Source organism: Solanum stenotomum, chromosome 3 (genome assembly GCF_019186545.1).
Source record: "Solanum stenotomum isolate F172 chromosome 3, ASM1918654v1, whole genome shotgun sequence".
Taxonomy (NCBI): Eukaryota; Viridiplantae; Streptophyta; class Magnoliopsida; order Solanales; family Solanaceae; genus Solanum; species Solanum stenotomum.
Window position 1 is genome coordinate 33113889 of NC_064284.1, and position 22303 is coordinate 33136191.

General features: G+C 37.7%; 1 protein-coding gene across 3 annotated transcripts in view; it reads right to left on the bottom strand.

Annotated features, from left to right (window-relative positions):
* Positions 1-22303, bottom strand: part of LOC125859499 (uncharacterized) — a 28176-nt gene that overhangs the window by 653 nt on the left and 5220 nt on the right. For all 3 annotated transcript variants that reach the window (XM_049539269.1, XM_049539270.1, XM_049539268.1), the window contains exons 7-14: positions 11997-12150; positions 11292-11401; positions 11097-11184; positions 7424-7759; positions 7273-7347; positions 6388-6995; positions 5422-5530; positions 119-298 (exon numbers count right to left, since the gene is read on the bottom strand). In XM_049539269.1, the coding sequence (XP_049395226.1) occupies positions 119-298; positions 5422-5530; positions 6388-6995; positions 7273-7347; positions 7424-7759; positions 11097-11184; positions 11292-11401; positions 11997-12150 (1660 nt within the window). The remainder of the gene's footprint in view (positions 1-118; positions 299-5421; positions 5531-6387; positions 6996-7272; positions 7348-7423; positions 7760-11096; positions 11185-11291; positions 11402-11996; positions 12151-22303) is intronic.

Sequence of the window (22303 nt, forward strand, 5' to 3'; positions counted from 1 at the left end):
TCACACATCTAAACTTAGCGCACTGATATAAAAGTGGTCAACTCAAGGTTTTTTCCTTTGCTTTTTTTCCTGACAGTAAGGTTTTCAAATATTGGATCCAGGGAAAGTTTAAGAATACCTTAGTTTTCCTGGCAAAACGTAAAGCTTCAAGATAATATCCATCTTGAACAAGTAGCAAGACATAGTCATGGTGCAATGCAAGTTCTCTGAGCATATCTAGGCCCAACTTCCTTGTTTGAAAATTATGCCTGCCTGATGCTAGTAATTGCATTGCAACAGCTTTTGAGGGCTCAATTATCTGAAACACAATGAACACAAGTTTAGGGCTCATATTAGGTGTTTGTCGAGGAAAAAAACAGCACTCTTGTTGTTGTAGCACTCTTGGTACTGTTAGAATAGACTAGGAAAACACAATCCTACACAAACTAGGAATAGTTTATAGTCTCCTATTTGGTAAGGAATTGTATTATATAGTGTCTATAAATAGGGTTCTCTATGTAATTATTAGAACAACAATTCAATAATATTTTTCCCATATATATTTCTCACATGGTATCAGTGCAATTGTGAGAGAAAAAAAAAATCGCACAGTTTTTTTTTTTCCGGTAACCTAGTGGCTGTCCAGGTAGTTAATATTTTCCGTCACTGTTTTTCAAAAATTAACACCACCACTAGCTGAGGAACTTCCCGGCGAGCAAACCCCAATCATCCCCGCCGGAAACCAGTGCTACACGCTCCGTCACGCGCTGCCGGAAGAATTTCTCCGGCGACTTGACAGATCCACGCGCCGGCGCGTGAGACCTGTTCCGGCCATTTTTCGACCAATTTTTTTTTCATTGCGGTCGCCTCTCCATTCCGAGGCAGACTGTATATTTATTTTCTTATTCCAACCAGTTTCGGGCAGTTAGACTTAATTTCTGGCGACTGCAACCTTTTTTTTTTTTTCCAGATTCTGACCAGGACCAGCCTTATTTTTTTTTCCTCTCTCTAAATTCATAATATGTCTTTAGGGATTGATATTTTTGGCTCCAAGAATATAGGTAGTTCAAGTGCTATGATCACTTCAGAACCATTAATGGGAAGCTCAAACTATTTAGCCTGGGCTTCCTCGGTTGAGTTATGGTGCAAGGGGCAAGGCGTTCATGATCACTTAACCAACAATACTTGTGTGGTAGATGAAAAGGCAAAGGCTAGTGAGACAGATAATAACGTCAAAGCACAATGGGAGAAGGTTGATGCTCAATTATGTAGTCTCCTATGGCGATCTATCGATTCCAAGTTGATGCCCTTGTTTCGCTCATCCCAAACATGTTATTCAGTTTGGGAAAAGGCTCGTGCTTTATATACTAATGATATATCTCGATTCTATGATGTGATATCTAGAATGACTAGCTTAAAGAAACAAGAATCCGATATGTCTACTTACTTGGGTCAGGTACAATCAGTCATGGAGGAATTTGACACGTTGATGCCAATCACTAAAAATGTGGACAAACAACAAGAACACAGACAGACGTTGTTTCTAGTTCTTACACTTGCTGGACTCTCTACTGACCATGATTCAGTGCGTGATCAGATTTTAGCTAGTCCTACAATTCCTACAGTTGATGAATTATTCTCTCGTCTACTTCGTATTGCTGCGCCTCCCAGCCACAAAGTAGTTTCATCACCGACCTTTGATTCCTCTGCTCTCGCATATCAAACTATAGAAAAACGGGTATATCAATCTATGGAGAATCGACGAGGAGGAGGTCGTCTTGGAAAACCTCGATCCAAGTGTAGTTATTGTCATAAGTCTGGACACACTCGTGACATATGTCATAATTTGCATGGTCCACCACCCAGTTATGATCCTGCTACTCTAAAGGAATATAATGAGTTCCTTCGTAATCGTGCAAGTAAGCATACATCTTCACAAGAAGCATTTGTTGCTCCGCCTGATCGACCATCCCATAATGCTCATATTGCTCAATCAGAATATGATGAGTTCCTTCAATATCGAGCAAGTAAGCAAAAGTCTCCACAAGTAGCTTCGGTTGTTCAACATGATGTTGTTGCGGGTAATTCTTTTGCTTGTGTTTCACAGTCTAATACTCATGGATCATGGGTCATGGACTCGGGCGCTTCTGATCATGTTTCTGGTAACAAATCACTTCTGTCAGATATTGTTTATTCACAATCTCTTCCTGCTATTACTTTGGCCAATGGGATACAAACAAAACCAAAAGGGGTTGGAAAAGCCACACCCTTATCTTCTGTCACTCTAGACTCTGTTCTTTATGTCCCTGGTTCCCCTTTTAATCTAGCATCTGTTAGTCGTTTGACACGTGCCCTACATTGTGGCATAACCTTTTTTGATGATTTTTTTCTCATGCAGGACCGCAGTACGGGACAGACGATTGGCACAGGACATGAATCACAAGGCCTTTACTATCTTACCTCTTCAAATTCCTTCACAGCATGCTCTGTTACAGATCCTCCGGACCTCATTCACAAACGTTTGGGACATCCGAGTCTATCTAAACTGCAACAGATGGTGCCTAGTTTATCTAGTTTGTCCAAATTAGATTGTGAGTCGTGTCAACTTGGGAAACACACTCGTGCCACATTTTCACGTGGTACTGAGGGTCGTTCAGAGTCTATTTTTTCATTAGTTCATTCTGATGTTTGGGGTCCTAGTAGAGTCAGTTCCACCTTAGGATTTCGTTATTTTGTTAGTTTCATTGATGATTATTCGAGATGTACTTGGGTTTTCTTAATGAAAGATCGTTCTGAGTTATTTTCTATATTCAAAAGTTTCTTTGCTGAAATAAAAAATCAGTTTGGTGTTTCTATTCGTACTTTTCGTAGTGATAATGCCTTAGAATACTTATCATCCCAGTTTCAGGAGTTTATGTCTCACCAAGGAATTATTCACCAAACATCTTGTCCATACACTCCTCAACAAAATGGTGTAGCGGAAAGAAAGAATAGGCATCTCATTGAGACTGCTCGCACTCTCCTCATTGAATCCCATGTTCCGTTGCGTTTTTGGGGTGATGCAGTCCTTTCATCTTGCTATTTAATTAATAGAATGCCCTCATCTTCTATTTCGAATCAGGTTCCACATTCCATACTATATCCACAGTCACATCTCTATTCTATCCCTCCTCGTGTATTTGGGAGCACATGCTTTGTTCATAACTTAGCCCCAGGAAAAGATAAATTAGCCCCTCGTGCTCTTAAATGTGTCTTTCTTGGTTACTCTCGAGTTCAAAAAGGGTATCGTTGCTATTCACATGATCTCCGCCGATATTTTATGTCTGCCGATGTAACATTCTTTGAATCTCAACCTTACTACACATCTTCTGATCATCTTGATATCTCTGAGGTCTTACCCATACCTCAGGTCTTACCTGTACCGACTTTTGAGGGACCTACGGTATCTTCTCCATCTCCAGTTATAGTGCCACCACTCCTAACTTATCATCGACGTCCTCGTCCAGCAATAGTCTCAAATGATTCATGTCATGCGCCGGACCCTGCTCCTACTGTGGCCTTGCCCCCTGCTAGCCAATCGATTGCACTTCAAAAAGGTATACGATCTACTCGAAATACTAATCCCCATTATACTTTCTTGAGTTATCATCGTTTATCTTCACCCCATTATGCCTTTGTATCATCTTTGTCCTCTATTTCCATCCCTAAGACTACAGGAGAAGCACTTTCTCATTCTGGATGGAGGCAGGCTATGATTGATGAGATGTCTGCTTTACATTCGAGTGGTACTTGGGAGCTTGTTTCCCTTCCTACAGGTAAGTCTACTGTTGGTTGTCGTTGGGTTTATGCGGTCAAAATTGGTCCAGATGGTCAAGTCGATCGGCTTAAGGCTCGCCTTGTTGCTAAAGGGTATACTCAGATATTTGGGCTAGATTATAGTGACACTTTCGCTCCTGTGGCCAAAATAGCATCAGTCCGTCTTTTTCTATCTATGGCGGCCGTTCGTCATTGGCCTCTTCATCAGTTGGACATTAAGAATGCTTTTCTGCATGGTGATCTTGAGGAAGAAGTCTATATGGAGCAACCACCTGGTTTTGTTGCTCAGGGGGAGTCTAGAAGCCTTGTATGTCGATTGCGTCGGTCACTATATGGTCTAAAACAGTCTCCTCGAGCTTGGTTTGGAAAGTTCAGCACAGTAATTCAGAAGTTTGGCATGACTCGTAGTGGCACTGATCACTCTGTGTTTTATCGGCATTCAGCACCAAATCTGTGTATTTATTTGGTTGTTTACGTTGATGATATCGTTATCACCGGCAATGATCAAGTTGGTATCGCTAATTTGAAGCAGTATCTCTTTCAGCATTTCCAAACTAAAGACCTTGGCAGATTGAAGTATTTTCTTGGTATTGAGGTTGCTCAGTCTAGATCAGGTATTGTTATTTCTCAACGCAAGTATGCTTTAGACATTCTTGAGGAGACAGGAATGATGGGATGTAAACCCATTGACACTCCTATGGATCCGAATGTTAAACTCCTTCCAGGACAGGGGGAGCAACTCAGTAATCCTGAAAGGTATAGACGGTTGGTTGGAAAGTTGAATTACCTCACTGTGACTAGACCGGACATCTCTTTTCCTGTGAGTGTTGTAAGTCAGTTTATGACTTCTCCTTGTGATAGTCATTGGGATGCAGTTGTTCGTATTCTGCGATATATAAAGTCAGCTCCTGGTAAAGGACTACTCTTCGAGGATCAAGGCCATGAGCATATCACCGGATATACAGACGCTGATTGGGCAGGATCACCCTTTGATAGACGTTCTACATCCGGATATTGTGTCTTAGTTGGAGGTAATTTGGTGTCATGGAAGAGTAAGAAACAAAGTGTGGTTGCTCGATCCAGTGCAGAAGCAGAATATCGAGCAATGGCTGTAGCAACTTGTGAGCTAGTTTGGATCAAACAGTTGCTTGGAGAACTGAAGTTTGGAGAAACCGGTCATATGGAACTTGTGTGTGATAATCAAGCGGCCCTTCATATCGCATCAAATCCAGTGTTTCATGAGAGGACTAAGCACATTGAGATTGATTGTCACTTTGTAAGAGAAAAGATACTCTCAGGAGATATTGTTACCAAATTTGTGAAGTCAAATGATCAACTTGCAGATATCTTCACCAAGTCTCTTACCGGTCCTCGTATTAATTACATTTGTAACAAGCTAGGTACATATAATTTGTATGCACCAGCTTGAGGGGGAGTGTTAGAATAGAATAGGAAAACACAATCCTACACAAACTAGGAATAGTTTATAGTCTCCTATTTGGTAAGGAATTGTATTATATAGTGTCTATAAATAGGGTTCTCTATGTAATTATTAGAACAACAATTCAATAATATTTTTCCCATATATATTTCTCACAGGTACTTATGCTATAATAATTAGCTAACCTTATTCATGATGAACAATCCAAGTTCTGCATAATTTTCGTTCCGTGCTAGCAGTTGTATCATCAATACATAAATATTCAGAGGCACTTTCAACCTTTCCAGGTTAGCACTGAAAGAATGGATACAGGATCTATAAGATACATAAAGGACAGTTCATGCATCAAAAGTAAAAAACATGTCAGAAAGAAGAGCAGGCAAAAAAAATTCCCTTTTACAAGATGTGTGAACATGGTAAAACTGAAGCAATTCAGACTGATGAGGATTTAGTTATAGAAAAGGTGAGTCCTATATTTAATGAGAGCTTTGGATGGATTTGAACAGTTTGATGGAAATGTTTTCTGAATTGAGTTTTTAGGAACAAATAGAATTGGATGTTTTAATCAAACTAAAAACTAATTGGCAACTATTTAGTTTTAAAACTATCAATCAAACAAACATCCACATTATTAGTTCATCCAGATCATGCTAACTGTTGATAACAATAGTCCTGAAGTAACAAGCATTAGACTAGTAAATTTGTAATATAGAACAGCATAAAAAAGAAAATAAGAAGAAAAAAAATTAGTAACTCCTCCTTTAAACAAACTTGTAAAATGGTATAAACTATTAAACACATAATAATATGACACAAAGTAGGTAAAATTTAAAAAGGAAAAATAACTTACGGGAGGGGGGAATAACATGTAAAAACTTGTGACCTACTGTTGAGATAAGTTTGGTGTGGTTTGGTTTTGGTTAGACTCGCAACAAAAACAACCTTCCGTTGAGAAAATCTTGTATATTTCTTTCAGGGTCAAAAAATGGATATTTACAGACGAACTGCCTTGTATAATTATTAACAGCAGAAGTACTGCTCCTATATAAGTTGATATATAACATTCAACATTTTTTTCTAAATGTGATTAGATAGTGATGGCATTACGGGAATTACCTATTTATGAGATAGCTCAGAGAGAAATTGTATACCTGCGTAGGAACTCAACAATGATTGCAACAAAGTAAGAAGAATCCCCAGCCATTTCCTCCTCTACAGGAGCAAACACAAAGCTGCACAGATCATCTGGAGATATTGCAGCAGAAGTTACGAGAGACTCCTGCTGTTCATCAGTCCTTAGGGAAGTGCTACCTGATCCAGGAGCTTGAGGTCGTACAACAGAAGGCTGAGCTTCATCACCAGATACATCTGTCCCAACCAAGTTACCTCCATTTTGTTCACTACTAGATAAATCGACATTTATAGATTTGCCTCTATTTTTTGCAAAACTAACATTGTCTTCAGACTCTGAAGTAACGGAAGACGATTTGACAATAGACTTGTCATGCGTGCCACTACCACTTTCTTGTTTTGGTGACTTCTCAGAGGTATCTGCTTGACTGATGGATTCATCAATAGCACTATTAACATTAGAACCACTGGTTGAACTTCTCTCCACTTTTGATCCCATATGATGTTTTCCAGTTTTTATTGAAAGAGAGAAACAGTTGACTAGGACATCTATCGCCCTTGCAACCATGGGCACAGGCCGTCGTTCGAGAATAATTGTCCGAGCCATTGCCAAACACAACTGTTTAGCCTGAAACAGACAATTTCAGATGGTGAAAATATTAACTCACTGCATAATATTCAATGAAGACATTTTTGGACAGGCATTGATTGGTAGTTTGGTACAACAGTACCCAATTAATGTCTCAATGGGGTCAATCAGTCAAGGTGAAACTGCTTCTATCCTAACAAATAAATTAGGGCAAACTGCCCAATATTTTTTGTATTAACTCAACATGTTCACGCACCAAAAAGAGAAAATTACATTTCTACATGAGCAAGTAGCATCTGCATTAAAGAAAGCAGACCTTATTTGCTTCTAATTTCCTCCTCTGCAAAAATTCGAGGACTGTTTGCACTTCTGAGCTGCTAGAAGAAATGGCCTGCAAAAGATCAAGGTAATAGTAACTAAGACAGTAACTTCCAAATCATGATATTTACTAGCAATCAGAATCTTACCTCCAGATCTAAATGGATCTTCCACAAAACTCCATTGGCAATATCACATATAAGGTCTGGAACAAGGAATACCCACTCATCTGCATAAATGACTGTTTCACCATGATTTGAGTCCTTCCCCTCCAGACCTTCAACATTTTGACCCATCAATTGAGAGGCTGCAGCATTTGCTCTAGAAAAACCTCTAACCAATAATGGAAGTGGAGCAGATACAGGCACTTGAGAATCTGCAAATATATCATAGATGATAACCACCTTCGCATCCACTTGGTGAACAAGCAGTACATTGTCGACTACACTGACAGCTATCTTGGTGGAATAAACTGGCAAAGAACCCTGGAAGTACATTTTAGTAGTCATCAGAGAAGAAAAGTTATTTCAGACAAATATCAAATAAAAATTGCTATCTGCCAGTGCAAATGCAAGCAGAGTAGAGCCCGTTTGGATTGGCTTAAAAAAGTAGCTTTTAAGTCAAAAATAAAAAGTCAAACTTAAATGACTTTCAAGACTATAAATAAAAAGTAGGGGGAGGCCTACTTTTGGGTTAACTTATTTTAAGTCATTTTAAACTTATTTAAGCTATTTTTAACCTTGTCAAACACTTCTTAACTTATTTTAAGTTATTTTTTATATATTGTCAAACACTTCCAGAAGTCAAAAACTGAGTTAAAAGTAGGTTTGGCCATCTTTTAAGTCCATCCAAACACCCTCTAAGTACCACATAAAATCCTCCAAAAGTATAACTTTAAGATTTCATTAAGTTGATGCATTTATTTTCCCACAAGTTGTAGGAGGAAACAACTTTTTGTAATACAAACTCAAACAATCAAACGGCAGACCAATTTATGTTTTAAGGACAAGAAGATTCATTTAGAAGTAAGAGTAACCAAACACAAGGCAACATATCCATTAGACAAAACCCAAAAAATAAAAGAGGAAGAAAATAGAATGTCATATGAATCTCCGATACACCATATTCCTCTCCGAAGTTTAACAAAAGATATCTCTTCTTTCACTTAGTCATAAAAGACATTTTGATGCCCTTGAACACCCGAATATCGTTCACTCCTAAGAATTAACTAAAAAATCAATGCTACCAAACGCTACCAATCCTATTTTGAGATTGGTAAGAAACTTTGCTAGTTGACATGTTAAGGAATTGGATTTGGTTCTTCAGTAGTTCTTCGTCAGAAACGCTACCAATCCTATTTTGAGACGATGTTTAATATCTGGTTCTTGCATGTTAGTTATGTTTGTTAATCATCAAAATTTCATATTGTTAGCCTAACAAATAACTCTCTTCTAATGGCTCTCCCTAGCTCATAGCTCTCTAGATCCTGGATCAACAAAATACTTTATCATGTGTTCAAGTGTTCAATTGGAACAAACCATAGTTCATGCGTGTAAATGAAATTTGTTGGCAAGTGTAAGGCGATGTCAATGGATTAAGTCTTCTTAAAATGATGTGAGGAGATTTGGACTTTTCTACTTGCCAATGTTGCGAGTTTTCTCTAGATATTAAATACCGTAGAATATGTCATCTCTTCCATAGTTTCATAGAATACAAGATGTTTGCCCGCCCCACATTCCTTAACAACCACCTTCATGATGGCCCTTTTTGTTTGGGTCTTTTATCCCCCTCCCATTACATGTAATGATCTTAATATCCATTAACTACTATTTTCCTTGATTCTTGTTCTATTGGATCGGATGAATGACTCTTGCGTTTGGAACAAATAGGGTTGTCCCCTGTCCTAACTCACCCCCTTCTTTTCTCCCCTTCCCTTTGTCCCAAAACCTCTACCTGTACACCACTGGTGAACCCATTGTTTTGGGCCACTGGGACTTGGCAGGGACCATTAGTGATGCCTCCAATGTACTTAGGAGGTTGGTTTGCGAGACCATTTATGTGTTGGGAGGATCGTTTCTTATTTTGTGCAGTAGCAATTTATAAAGCACACGCTGAAACAGGTGAAATCAAAGGGCATTAGAAGCCAAAGGAGAAAGCTCTTTGAATTTAGAGTCTTCCCGGAGCTTTCATCCACCTTTCTCTCCCCCAATTAAACTGATCTACCTCGTTTTCCAGAATGATCCAAGCTTTAGGATTGACTCTCACGGAAGTCTTCCATCTTAACCCCGCCTCCCCACCCCCCTCTCCTTCCTTCCCCTCAATCCCTCCTTAACCTCCCTCCCTTCCCCTCCCTTTTAATACCGATTCAATTTTGTTCCTTTAAACCATTTCATTTTTGGGTATTGAGTGAACTGATTCATACTACCAAACCCGATTTCCTTATCACAGGATGTAGTCCTTTGTGGTTGAAAATTGACTCCACCTATTTAACTTTACTAACACCTTCCCTTCTGCAAGAAGCAGAAAACTGTTCTTTAGTTTTTCAAAACAAATGCCACCTAAATTATACTTTGCTGGAAAAATAATTCCAAGGAAAATTGCAGGAAATTTTTCAGAAAGTTTAAAAAATTTTGCAATTCACTGGTCTGAATCGACCCTCGAGCTGCAGGACGGAAAAGATTGAAATGGCTAGAAAGGGAACAATTCGTCTAAAAAGTGTACCACATCAATCCGCCAATAAGACGACCAATAATCAGATACCATAATCATAGAACACCAATTTTCTCTTAATAAAAGCCTGATATACCCCCTGAACTTTGCCATTTAGAGTTGATACACACTCGTTATGAAAGTGGCTCATATATACCCCTACTAGTAGACAAATGGCTCACATATACTTTTTAAAGTAATCCATGTAGGGATATATTTGATCCTTCTCACACATTTTTTTTTCCGACTTTTTTATTCTAACGGCTAATTTGGATATATTATTTTGATGGTCAAATTTAATTTTTCACTAATTTTCTAGTAAAATTTATTATAGATGCCCCAAATTTTTTTTACAAATATAAAAACCAAATTACAATATAGACGCGAAAAGTAGTTTTAAATTAGAATATAGCCACAAAAAATTTAGTTTCAACTTTTTTTCTTACTTTTTTCTCTTTTTCCATTCACACTTCTTTCTTTTTATTTTTCTTATTTTTACTCTAAAGAATGAAAGAAAAAAATGAAATAAGAATTAGAAACTCAAATAATAGTAATAAAAGAAGTCGAAAAATAATTCATGTGTGAAAAAAACCAAATATATGCCTGAACTTTGCTAGAAGGATCCTATACCTACATAGATTTTTTGAAAATTAATAATCAAAAAACTAAATTTAAAATTAACTTTTTCACTTCCGTTAGATGAGAAGGGTATATGTGAGTCACTTTTGGAACGGTAGGGGTATATGTGAGTCACTTTTGGAATGGCACGGGTATATGTAAGTCACTTTTGTAATAAGGGGTATATCAGTCTATGTTGCTCGGACTCTTAAAAAATGATGCCACACCTGTGTCGGATTCTTAGAAATGCACTACTTTTGGAGAATCGGACACGCACCCGCCGACATTTTTGAAGAGTTTGAGCAACATAGATATCATCTCTAAATGGCAAAATTGAGGGGTATGTCAAGTCCTTTTCCCATCTATCTTTATAGCCACAACTACTTCAAATTAATTTCAAAATCTCAAGAGTTAGGAATGCTATAATGTCCTTACGTACAACTTGGACTATTAAAAAAAAATATGCATGTACCCTTGGTGTTGGTAAGAGCTTACCTGTTGTATCACGGCATCCCGATAAAATCTGTAACAATAGAGTTGCATTGCTATTTTATCAAGTTGCAGGCAGTAAATTCTACCATAACTGTGAATTAACAGGGAAACATGTCACAATTAAGATGAAAAATCTACTTAACAGAAAAATTATGTGAAAGATCTCACTAAAGAAAAGAGAACAGGATAAGCACTTACACTGTGACGATATAAATATCCTCTGCAGCAAGGACAGGCTTACTATTTGCCTCAGATTTTGCCATTGCCATGTCAAACCTTGGCAATCGGACTATTCCTACGGATGAAATCTATAAAACAGAATAAAAACTAATGTCAAGCTATCAAAATTGAAAGGATTTAGTGATGAATGCCTTGCATCAATCGAATTCTGAACATGAAGGATTGCAATTATTTTAGTCATGCAAGGCATAATAGGACAAAAAGATAAGCCGAATAAATGACAATCTCACTTCTAAAAACTTTTTCCAGCTACAGGGGCTTATCATAAAATCTGAATAACGAGAAATGATGATCCTTAAAGGTGAAGACAGACATGGATATTACTTCCTCGGAGAACAGATAAAGTTCCCTACCAGTGAAGATTTATATACTTCAGCTCCGAAGCTTAACCTTGAAACCCCCAATCACGAAAAAACTCAAAAACTAGGATGGTAAACTATTCAACCCCCAACAATTTAGATCTTCCTAAAGATTATTAAGCCAACCAAAGGAATAAAATATCTGTGTAAGTTACTGTCTAGAGCCTTATTAGCCATTGCTGCATTGTATTTATCACATAACGGACCACAATCATGCTGATATACTGCAAAAGTGATGTTATGCATTTTTATACCAAGAAGGTAGAGATTCTAAAAAGAAAGACACGTAACACCAGAAATAAACCTGATATCCTGTAAGGTTCTTGCACTGCATTCCTGTGGCTAGAAGCACCAATCTACTTTCATGTGTATAGACATACCAGCTCACATTCAGTTTCTTAGTCTCTACCAATTGAAGTGATCTTATTCCAGAACTGCACGAGAATAACTCCAGTCCACTGCAGTTGAGGATCTAGATCAGATATGCATGTCAATCATTTTGAATGGGTTCAAAAATAAGCTTTACTAAATTAATGGCAATGCTTGTTTGGGATCGAAACGTAGTAGTTATTGTTATATTATTGAATGACAATGCATACATGATATAAAGGCGTGATATATGATATAATGGCAATGCTCATACCAAGTAACCAAGAAAATTTGATATCCATAAGCACAAAGGAAAAGTTTCAAATTTTCCCCTTTACTATCCGAAATTGCTCAATCATTTGTTACACTTTGGTCCATTCATACCCTTGCCATTAGCAAATATCTCGTATTGGGTGGACCCTGCCTGTCCTAAATCTTCGAGAAAAAGGTTCAGATTTATCCCTTCACTTTTGACTTGACTTACAATTACCCGCAAGTAGGAGTAACATTAGTGGTCAATGTTGGGCCCCCAAAATTGAAATTGTCCATGCACTAGATGTTACGCACGGGGGATGAGGTGGGGTGTTAAAGAATGACAAAGTCCCACATTGGTGGTTAATGAGATGAGTGAACTTCTTACAAGGCTTGAGCAATCCTCCTCCCTTTGGCTAGCTTTTGGGGTGTGAGTTAGGCCCAAGACCTAATTTAACAAAACCCATCCCCAAACCTCAATCAGAAGTTGGAAATTTGAATTGTATCGAAGAACATTGAAGAACTTGAGTTGAGTTTTGAAAATTCAAATCTGAATTTTGTTGATTGGAAGTATTTGGGTGTGATTGAAACTAGTTCTGCATGGATAAGGGAACTTGAATCTGAAGTTTAATAAGCATAATTGGAGTTGATTGGAGTACTTGGGGTTCGAAAATTATTTCACCATTAAAGAACTTGAAGTTCTTGAGGTGGGTTTTGGATTTTAAAATGGAGCTAGAATTGAGTGGAAAACTCTTGATATTGATTGAAGATAGCATAATCCAAAGTTTCAGAGTGTTTGAAGTTGATTTGAGCAAATTTGGATCAGATTTGAGTTGATTTGCAGACAAAAATATGAGCTGGAAACGTAGAATCGTGTACAAAATCATTTAGCCGGAAATTTTCATGGACGTGGCCAGATCTGAACTCAGAACTTCAGCCCAGTTTCGTCTAGACGTTTTACTCAAGACCAAGGCATTTTCGTCTAGACATTTCAAAAATGTCTCCACGTTTTTTGCCTGCACCAGAAAATTTTAGCATTGCATTTTTGATGTTTTAGGTGGAATTTTGGGTCCAAGCTGCTATTTTTCATTCCTTTTCAATTGTTTTGGATTTCCTAAGCTAGATTACGCTTAGTAATAGTCCTATTAAGTATTTTCTAGTTATTTGTGTCTGTATTTTTCTTTTCGTGCCAATTGTTTCGTGCTTTTCTCTTTTATTTTCATAGTATGCTTTTGGTTCCTAGTCCATTTGTTTTCTTGTCCGTTCATTTGAACATAACTTCCAGTCCAAACCGATAATTGAATGTCTACTTGGAGTTCTTTGCAAATCTTGGTTGTGTAAGAGAAATTTGGATAGCCTTGTGTAAAAAATGCTCGAGTGGTGAGTGCAATTGTGCGAGGTTGCAAAGGCCATTGACTTATTAGTGTGAATCCGAGGATTGACTGTCATTGTGAGGATAAACTAAAAATCGATTAGGAACTCTTACTGCTAAACGTTTGTTCATTTCGCAGTAAAACTATGGAGGACGGTCAAGGTTCAACTTCTGTGAGTGAACCTATTTGGAATGATATTGTGAATTGCATCAAGTCAATTAAAGATGAACAAGTATGATGGACGCTGAGATGCAATGAATAAAATAAAGTTGTGCCACTAGTACACCTAGAGTGTATGTTATGCCAAATTAAGGGAAGCCTAGTGCTACAAGCTACAATACACCTTACTACTACCATGGGTCACCTAGTGGTATGTAAGGTAACTTGACTACACCTCAATCTTGTACATATGCTAGTGGTGCTTCAAGTGTACCTAGTACCCCTAAGCCTTCATATGTGGAAAGTGTACCGAAGAATGAAAATGTGACTCAAACAGCTACAAGAATCTATACAAGCGTGTTTGACTCTCTAGCTATGCTTGAGAAGGAAATTGAAACCAGTGGAAGTGAAAAGAATAGCAAGTCTTTGGAGGTACCTTGCCTTGAATTCACTTGTGAAGTGCCATGTCTTGAAGAATGGTGATAAGAATGAAGAATCTTCTGTTGATGTCCAGGATGATGTTTCTTGGGATAGTACTTCTTTGGTAGGAACCGTACATGATCAAGCGTTGGTTGAAAGAGAAGATATGTTGGTAAGAAGAGTTGTGATTGATTCCTTGGTGGAAGTGGATGATTCTCAAAGAGATAATCTCTTCTACACTAGATGTATGGTTTTCGATAGGATGTACACTACAGTAGTTAATGGAGCAAGTTGTGATAATTTTTTAATGAGTGCTACCTTAGTGAAGGAGTTAAAAGTTGAAGACCCAAACATCCTCGGCGATGTAGGTTATAATGGTTGCACAATTGTGGAGAATTGAAGGTGAACAAAGTGGTGAGGATTCCTTTCACTATTGAGCGTTATGAAGATGAAGTTGAATGTGGGGTTGTGCAACTACATGCTATTCATATCATCATTGGGAGATCTTGTTTGTTTGATAGGAAAGTAGTGCATAAAGAAAGGGAGAATCACCATTTGATTGGAAAGATAAGAAGATTACTCTTGAATCGTGGAACCCAATGAAGTCTTGAATGAACAATTGCGTCTCAATTACAATGAAAAGTGTTAGAATAGAAATAAGTATTTCCTACTTAGAATAGGAATAGGAATAGGAATAAGAATAGGAATCCTAGTTGGAAAAGAATTTCAATGTAGTGTCTATAAATAGGGTCTCAATGTAACTATTTAGATACACAATTCAATAATATTTTTCTCATATATTTCTCACATGGTATCGGAGCATTGGTGAGAACAAACAAGTCACCGTATGTCTATGTCAATTTTCGGTGACTGTTGGGTCTGATTTTGTTATTCTTTTTTCTTTCTGTGGGTGTTGTGCGAAAACCAACACCACCACGAGGCTTGGAAAGCCCCCGCGACCAAACCCCAGCCAAAACCACCGGAAAACATCACCCCACGCGCTCTCACGCGCCGATCGGAGGTGATAGTTTCCGACGAGATCTGGCACACGCACCGGCGCGTGAGAGATTTTCTGATCATATTTTTTTGAGAAATTTTTTGACAGTTGGGGTCGTCCAGCCATTCCGACCAGGCCCATACTGTTTTTGACCAGATCCGATCGCCGGAATTAGGGTTCCGGCTATTTCCAGGCTGTTTCCGGCGACTTTTCTTCGAGATTTGAATTTTCCGACAATCAGATCTCAATAATCAAGTTTTTTTTTTCGTTGTTTCCAAGACAAGTTTAGCATAATGTCTTTTGGGTGTGATGTTTTTGGTTCTAAAAATATGGGGATTGGAAGTTCTAGCCCTATAATCACTTCAGAACTTTTATTGGGAAGTTCCAACTATTTATCTTGGGCTTCCTCGGTTGAGCTGTGGTGCAAGGGTCAAGGTGTCCAAGATCACTTAACGAACAAGACTTATGTGGTAGATGTAAATGCAAAGACTAGTGAGGAAGATGCAAAAGCCAAAGCACAATGGGAGAAAGTAGATGCTCAATTATGTAGTCTCCTATGGCGTTCTATTGATTCCAAGTTGATGCCCTTGTTTCGCCCATTCCAGACGTGTTATACAGTTTGGGAAAAGGCTCGTACTTTATACACTAATGACATATCTCGATTGACCAACTTAAAGAAACAAGAATCCGATATGTCTACTTACTTGGGACAAGTACAGGCAGTCATGGAGGAATTTGACACGTTGATGCCAGTTACTACGAATGTGGAAAAACAACAAGAACACAGACAAACATTGCTTCTAGTTCTTACTCTTGCTGGACTTCCTCCTGATCATGATTCTGTACGTGATCAAATTTTAGCTAGCCCTACAGTTCCTACAATCGATGAATTATTCTCTCGTCTCCTTCGTCTTGCGGCACCTCCCAGTCACAAAGTAGTTTCATCACCCACTGTTGACTCCTCTATTCTCGCATCTCAAACCTTTGAAAAGCGTACATATCAGTCTATGGAGAATCAACGAGGGGGAGGGCGCTTTGGGAAACCTCGGTCCAAGTGTAGTCATTGTCATAAGCCTGGACACACTCGTGACATATGTTATATTTTGCATGGTCCACCACACAGTTATGATCCTGTTGTTCTAAAGGAATATAATGAGTTCCTTCGAAATCGCGCAAGTAAACAGACATCTCCACCAGTAGCATATGGTGCTCAACCTAATCAACCATCCAATAATGCTCATATTGCTCAGACAGAATATGATGAGTTCCTTCAGTATCGTGCAAATAAGCAAATGTCTCCACAAGTAGTTTCGGTTGCACAACCTGATGTGTCTGTTACGGGTAATTCTTTTGCTTGTGTGTCGCAATCTAGTACTCTTGGAACATGGGTCATGGACTCTGGGGCTTCTGATCATATCTCTGGTAATAAATCACTTTTATCCGATATTGTTTATTCACAATCTCTTCCAGCTATTACTTTAGCCAATGGGATCCAAACAAAACCAAAAGGGGTTGGAAAAGCCCAACCCTTAGCTTCTGTCACCCTAGACTCTGTTCTTTACGTCCCTGGTTCTCCTTTTAATCTAGCATTTGTTAGTCGTTTGACGAAAGCACTACATTGTAGCATAACTTTTTTCGATGATTTTTTTCTCATGCAGGACCGCAGTACGGGACAGATGATTGGAACAGGACATGAATCACAAGGCCTTTACTATCTTACCTCTTCAAATTCCTTAACAACATGCTCCGTTACAGATTCCCCAGATCTAATTCACAAACGTTTGGGACATCCGAGTCTATCCAAACTGCAAAAGATGGTGCCTAGTTTGTCTAGTTTATCCACATTAGATTGTGAGTCGTGTCAACTTGGGAAACACACTTGTGCTACGTTTTCTCGTAGTATTGAGGGTCGTTCAAAGTCTATTTTTTCATTAGTTCATTCTGATATTTGGGGTCCTAGTAGAGTCAGTTCCACCTTAGGATTTCGTTATTTTGTTAGTTTCATTGATGATTATTCAAAATGTACTTGGGTTTTCTTAATGAAAGATCGTTTTGAGTTATTTTCTATTTTCAAAAGTTTCTTTGCTGAAATACAAAATTAGTTTGGTGTTTCTATTCGTACTTTTCGTAGTGATAATGCTTTAGAATACTTATCCTCCCATTTTCAGGAGTTTATGACTCACCAAGGCATTATTCACCAGACTACTTGTCCATACACCCCTCAACAAAACGGTGTAGCTGAAAGAAAAAATCGACATCTTATTGAGACCGCTCGTACTCTTCTCCTTGAATCCAATGTTCCGCTGTGTTTTTAGGGAGATGCAGTTCTTACGTCTTGTTATTTGATAAATAGAGTGCCCTCTTCTTCTATTGAGAATCAGGTTCCATATTCCATATTGTTTCCTCAGTCACATCTCTATCCTATCCCTCCTCGTGTCTTTGGGAGCACATGTTTTGTTCATAACTTATCCCCAGGAAAAGATTAATTAGCTCCTCGTGCCCTCAAATGTGTCTTTCTTGGTTACTCTCGAGTCCAAAAAGGGTATCGTTGTTATTCACATGATCTTCATCGATACCTTATGTCCGCTGATGTTACATTTTTTGAGTCTCAGCCTTACTATACATCTTCTGATCATCCTGATGTCTCTATGGTCTTACCCATACCTCAGGTTTTACCTGTGCCAACCTTTGAGGAATCTACGGTTACTTCTACATCTCCAGTTGTAGTGCCATCACTACTAACTTATCATCGCCGTCCACATCCAACCCTAGTCCCAGATGATTCATGTCATGCGCCGGACCCTGCTCCTACTGCGGACTTGCCTCCTCCTAGCCAACCGCTTGCACTTCAAAAAGGTATACGATCCACTCGAAATACTAACCCACATTATACCTTCTTAAGTTATCATTGTCTATCATCACCCCATTATGCATTTGTGTCGTCTTTGTCCTCTATTTCCATTCCTAAGACTACAGGTGAAGCACTTTCTCATTCTAGATGGAGGTAGGCTATGGTTGATGAGATGTCTGCTTTACATAAGAGTGGTACTTGGGAGCTTGTCTCCCTTCCTGCAGATAAATCTACTGTTGGTTGTCGTTGGGTTTATGCAGTCAAAATTGGTCCAGACGGTCAGGTTGATCGACTTAAGGCTCGCCTTGTTGCTAAAGGGTATACTCAGATATTTGGGCTAGATTATAGTGACACTTTCGCTCCTGTGGCTAAAATAGCATTTGTTCGTCTTTTTCTATCTATGGTTGCCGTTCGTCATTGGCCTCTTCATCAGTTGGACATTAAGAATGTTTTTCTGCATGGTGATCTTGAGGAAGAAGTCTATATGGAGCAACCACCTGGTTTTGTTGCTCAGGGGGAGTCTAGTAGCCTTGTATGTCGATTGGGTAGGTCACTCTATGGTCTGAAACAGTCTCCTCGAGCTTGGTTTGGGAAGTTCAGTACAGTAATTCAAGAGTTTGGCATGACTCGTAGTGGAGCTGATCACTCTGTGTTTTATCGGCATTTTGCACCAAGTCGATGTATCTATTTGGTTGTTTACGTTGATGATATTGTTATCACCGGTAATGATCAAGATGGTATCACTGATTTGAAGCAACATCTCTTTAAGCACTTCCAGACTAAAGACTTTGGCAGATTGAAGTATTTTCTAGGTATTGAGGTTGCTCAGTCTAGATCAGGTATTGTTATTTCTCAACGCAAGTATGCCTTAGACATTCTTGAGAAGATAGGAATGATGGGATGTAAACCTATTGACACTCCTATGGATCCGAATGTTAAATTCCTTCCAGGACAGGGGGAGCCACTTAATAATCCTGAAAGGTATAGACGACCTGTTGGAAAGTTGAATTATCTCACAGTGACTAGACCTGACATCTCTTTTCCTGTGAGTGTTGTAAGTCAGTTTATGACTTCCCCCTGTGATAGTCATTGGGAAGCAGTTGTACGTATTCTGCGATATATAAAGTCAGCTCCCGGTAAAGGACTACTCTTTGAGGATCAAGGCCATGAGCATATCATTGGATATACAGACGCTGATTGGGCAGGATCACCCTCTGACAGACGTTCGACATCCGGATATTGTGTTTTAGTAGGAGGTAATTTGGTGTCGTGGAAGAGTAAGAAACAGAATGTGGTTGCTCGATCTAGTGCACAATCAGAAAATCGAGCAATGGCGACTGCAACTTGTGAGCTAGTTTGGATCAAACAGTTGTTGGGAGAACTAAAATTTGGCAAAATTGATCAGATGGAACTTGTGTGTGATAATCAAGCGGCTCTTCATATCGCATCAAATCCAGTGTTTCATGAAAGGACTAAGCACATTGAGATTGACTATGACTTTGTCAGAGAAAAGATACTCTCGGGTGATATTGTTACGAAATTTGTGAAGTCAAATGATCAGCTTGCAGATATCTTCACCAAGTCCCTCACATGTCCTCGTATTAATTACATCAGTAACAAGCTAGGTACATATGATTTGTATGCACCAGCTTGAGGGGGGTGTTAGAATAGAAATAAGTATTTCCTACTTAGAATAGGAATAGGAATAGGAATAAGAATAGGAATCCTAGTTGGAAAAGAATTCCAATGTAGTGTCTATAAATAGGGTATCAATGTAACCATTTAGATACACAATTCAATAATATTTTTCTCATATATTTCTCACAAAAAGAATGACTTGAGAAAGAGAAAAGGATGAGTGACAAAAGATTGAGAAAAGTGAGGGTGAGCAAGGTGACAACTATAGAGTGGAAAAAGGAAAGGAAGTGTGAAGTGAAGTGAGTTGTCACAATAAAAGAGTGAAGAGGTTGAAAAGAGAATGAGGGAAAAGAAAGAAGAATTTTTTTTTAAGTGAACTCTTGTGTAAATTTGTTTCTTGTGTAGTAACTCTTGGAAGGGAACACCAAAGGAAGCCGTCAAGTGAAGAGAACTATCATCTTTGTAGAAATCATTGAATGGACATCTTATGATATTAAGACTTTGTTACAAATCTAAATCATTCATAATTCAAACCTACTAAGTGGTTGTGAAGTTTTAAAAAAAAAGCAATCACACTTAATGTTAAGAATTGAATAATATCAAGATTCAAACCTAAAAAAAAGAAGCAAACTTAGGCCTCATTTGTTTCCATTAAAATTAAGACGTCTGAATCTGAATTAGCATCTGAATATTAAGATGTGCATTAAGATCTAGATGCCTAGATCTAATTACACATCTGAATATTAAGATGTGGTCTTCGTATTTAAACAATGAATGACTAAGACTATTTGTTTTCAATATCTGAATATGCATATGAAATAAAACATTATATCAATAAAATATAATAAATTTTTCATTTCATAAAAAAATTTACTTTTTGATTAAAGAAATAATATTTTAAATGTTTATATTTGATTAAAAAATTAAATTATATGATATGCAAATAAAAATTATATATCCGTATAAAATTATTATAACATGATTTTTTTAAGAATTCAACATATATATCGTTTCATAAAAAAAATTATCCAACTAATTAAATAATAAAGAAGGTTTCAGATTATCAACGCCTAACATATATTCTAGCTAATTATAAAAATTAAAGAATTCTTTTTTTTTCAATGACCTTAATCCATAGCGTTATCCACGCTTTTTTGTACTGTCAATTTCACAAAATATACTAACAATTGTACTGTATAATGGTTCTTCCCATCCAAGGTCATCTAATTTTTCCTTTTATCCTTCAAATTCAGGTGCACTATTTTTGTTAATTAATAACTCTAAAGTAGTACTCATCTTCTCGTCAATTTCCAATTGAACAAGAGATTTTTCTTTTCATCCCAAAACATTTCTTTTAGTCGAAATGCTTTCATCCTTCAAATTCAGGTGCACTATTTTTGTTAATTAATAACTCTAAAGCAATACTCATCTTCTCATCAATTTCAAATTGAGACAAAGAGATTTTTCTTTTCATCCCAAAACTTTTCTTTCAGTCGAAATTGAAGATTGGGATGTAGAATTATTAAGACCTCCATATTTTTTGTCACTTAACTTCATCAGGTGTATCTATATGTATAATGTATAATAGTAGATATATAAGAGACACCACGACAAGGATAAGTACAACTTGGACTCCGACCATGAACTCTTGTTGCACTAGAACTTTCAAAAAGTTTTGTACACAAATCTTGAAAGGATAGAAGTGAAGTGTTCTTGATAAACATCACTACACCCCAAAAAATTGTTAATATAAGAAAAATACTTGTAAAGATTATGAAAACTAACCAATTCAAAGAGAAAAAATTGATGTTTGATTGAGAAAAGAGAGGAAGAAAATTTGTAGCGAGAGCGAACAAAGTCGCGCAAAGAGAAAGAAAAGCGAGAGTGATGATTTTAAACTGCATTAAATAAGTCTGAATGGTATTAAGACTCTCCTACAAATCTGATTCGTTCAAATCTTTTTAGATCCATTAAGAGGTTTCTTAAAAAAAAAACAAATGCACTTAATAGGCTAAATCTGAATGATTAAGATTCAGACCTTAAAACCAAACACACTTAATGGGCTGAATTTAAATGATTAAGTATCATACCTCCATTAAGTGCAAACAAATTAGGCCTTAATGATTGAAACCTGAATGATTAAGAATAAGTTTATTAAGTGCAAACAAATAAGGCCTAAGGCTTCTTGCCTAAATGGTTTTAACTTGTTTCTCTCTGGAAATGCTAGAATATGGCCAAAATGGGTGCATGGAGGCTAGTAGAGAATTTTCATCTGAAGGCACCTTAAACAAATGTTTGAATTCTACTTTCATTGACTTAATACATAAGAAGACGGTAGCAGCTGAGGTGAAAATTTTCAGACTTATCAACCTACTGGGAAGTGTACATAAAATCATAGCAAAGCTATTATAGAAAGGCGTAAACAGATTATTAGTAAGCTGATTTCACCAAATCAGAATGTATACTAGGTAGACAGATTACTGATGCGGCCATGGTCGCCAATGAAGCTGTGGACATTATATTTGAAAACGTAGAAGACAGGGGTAGCATGT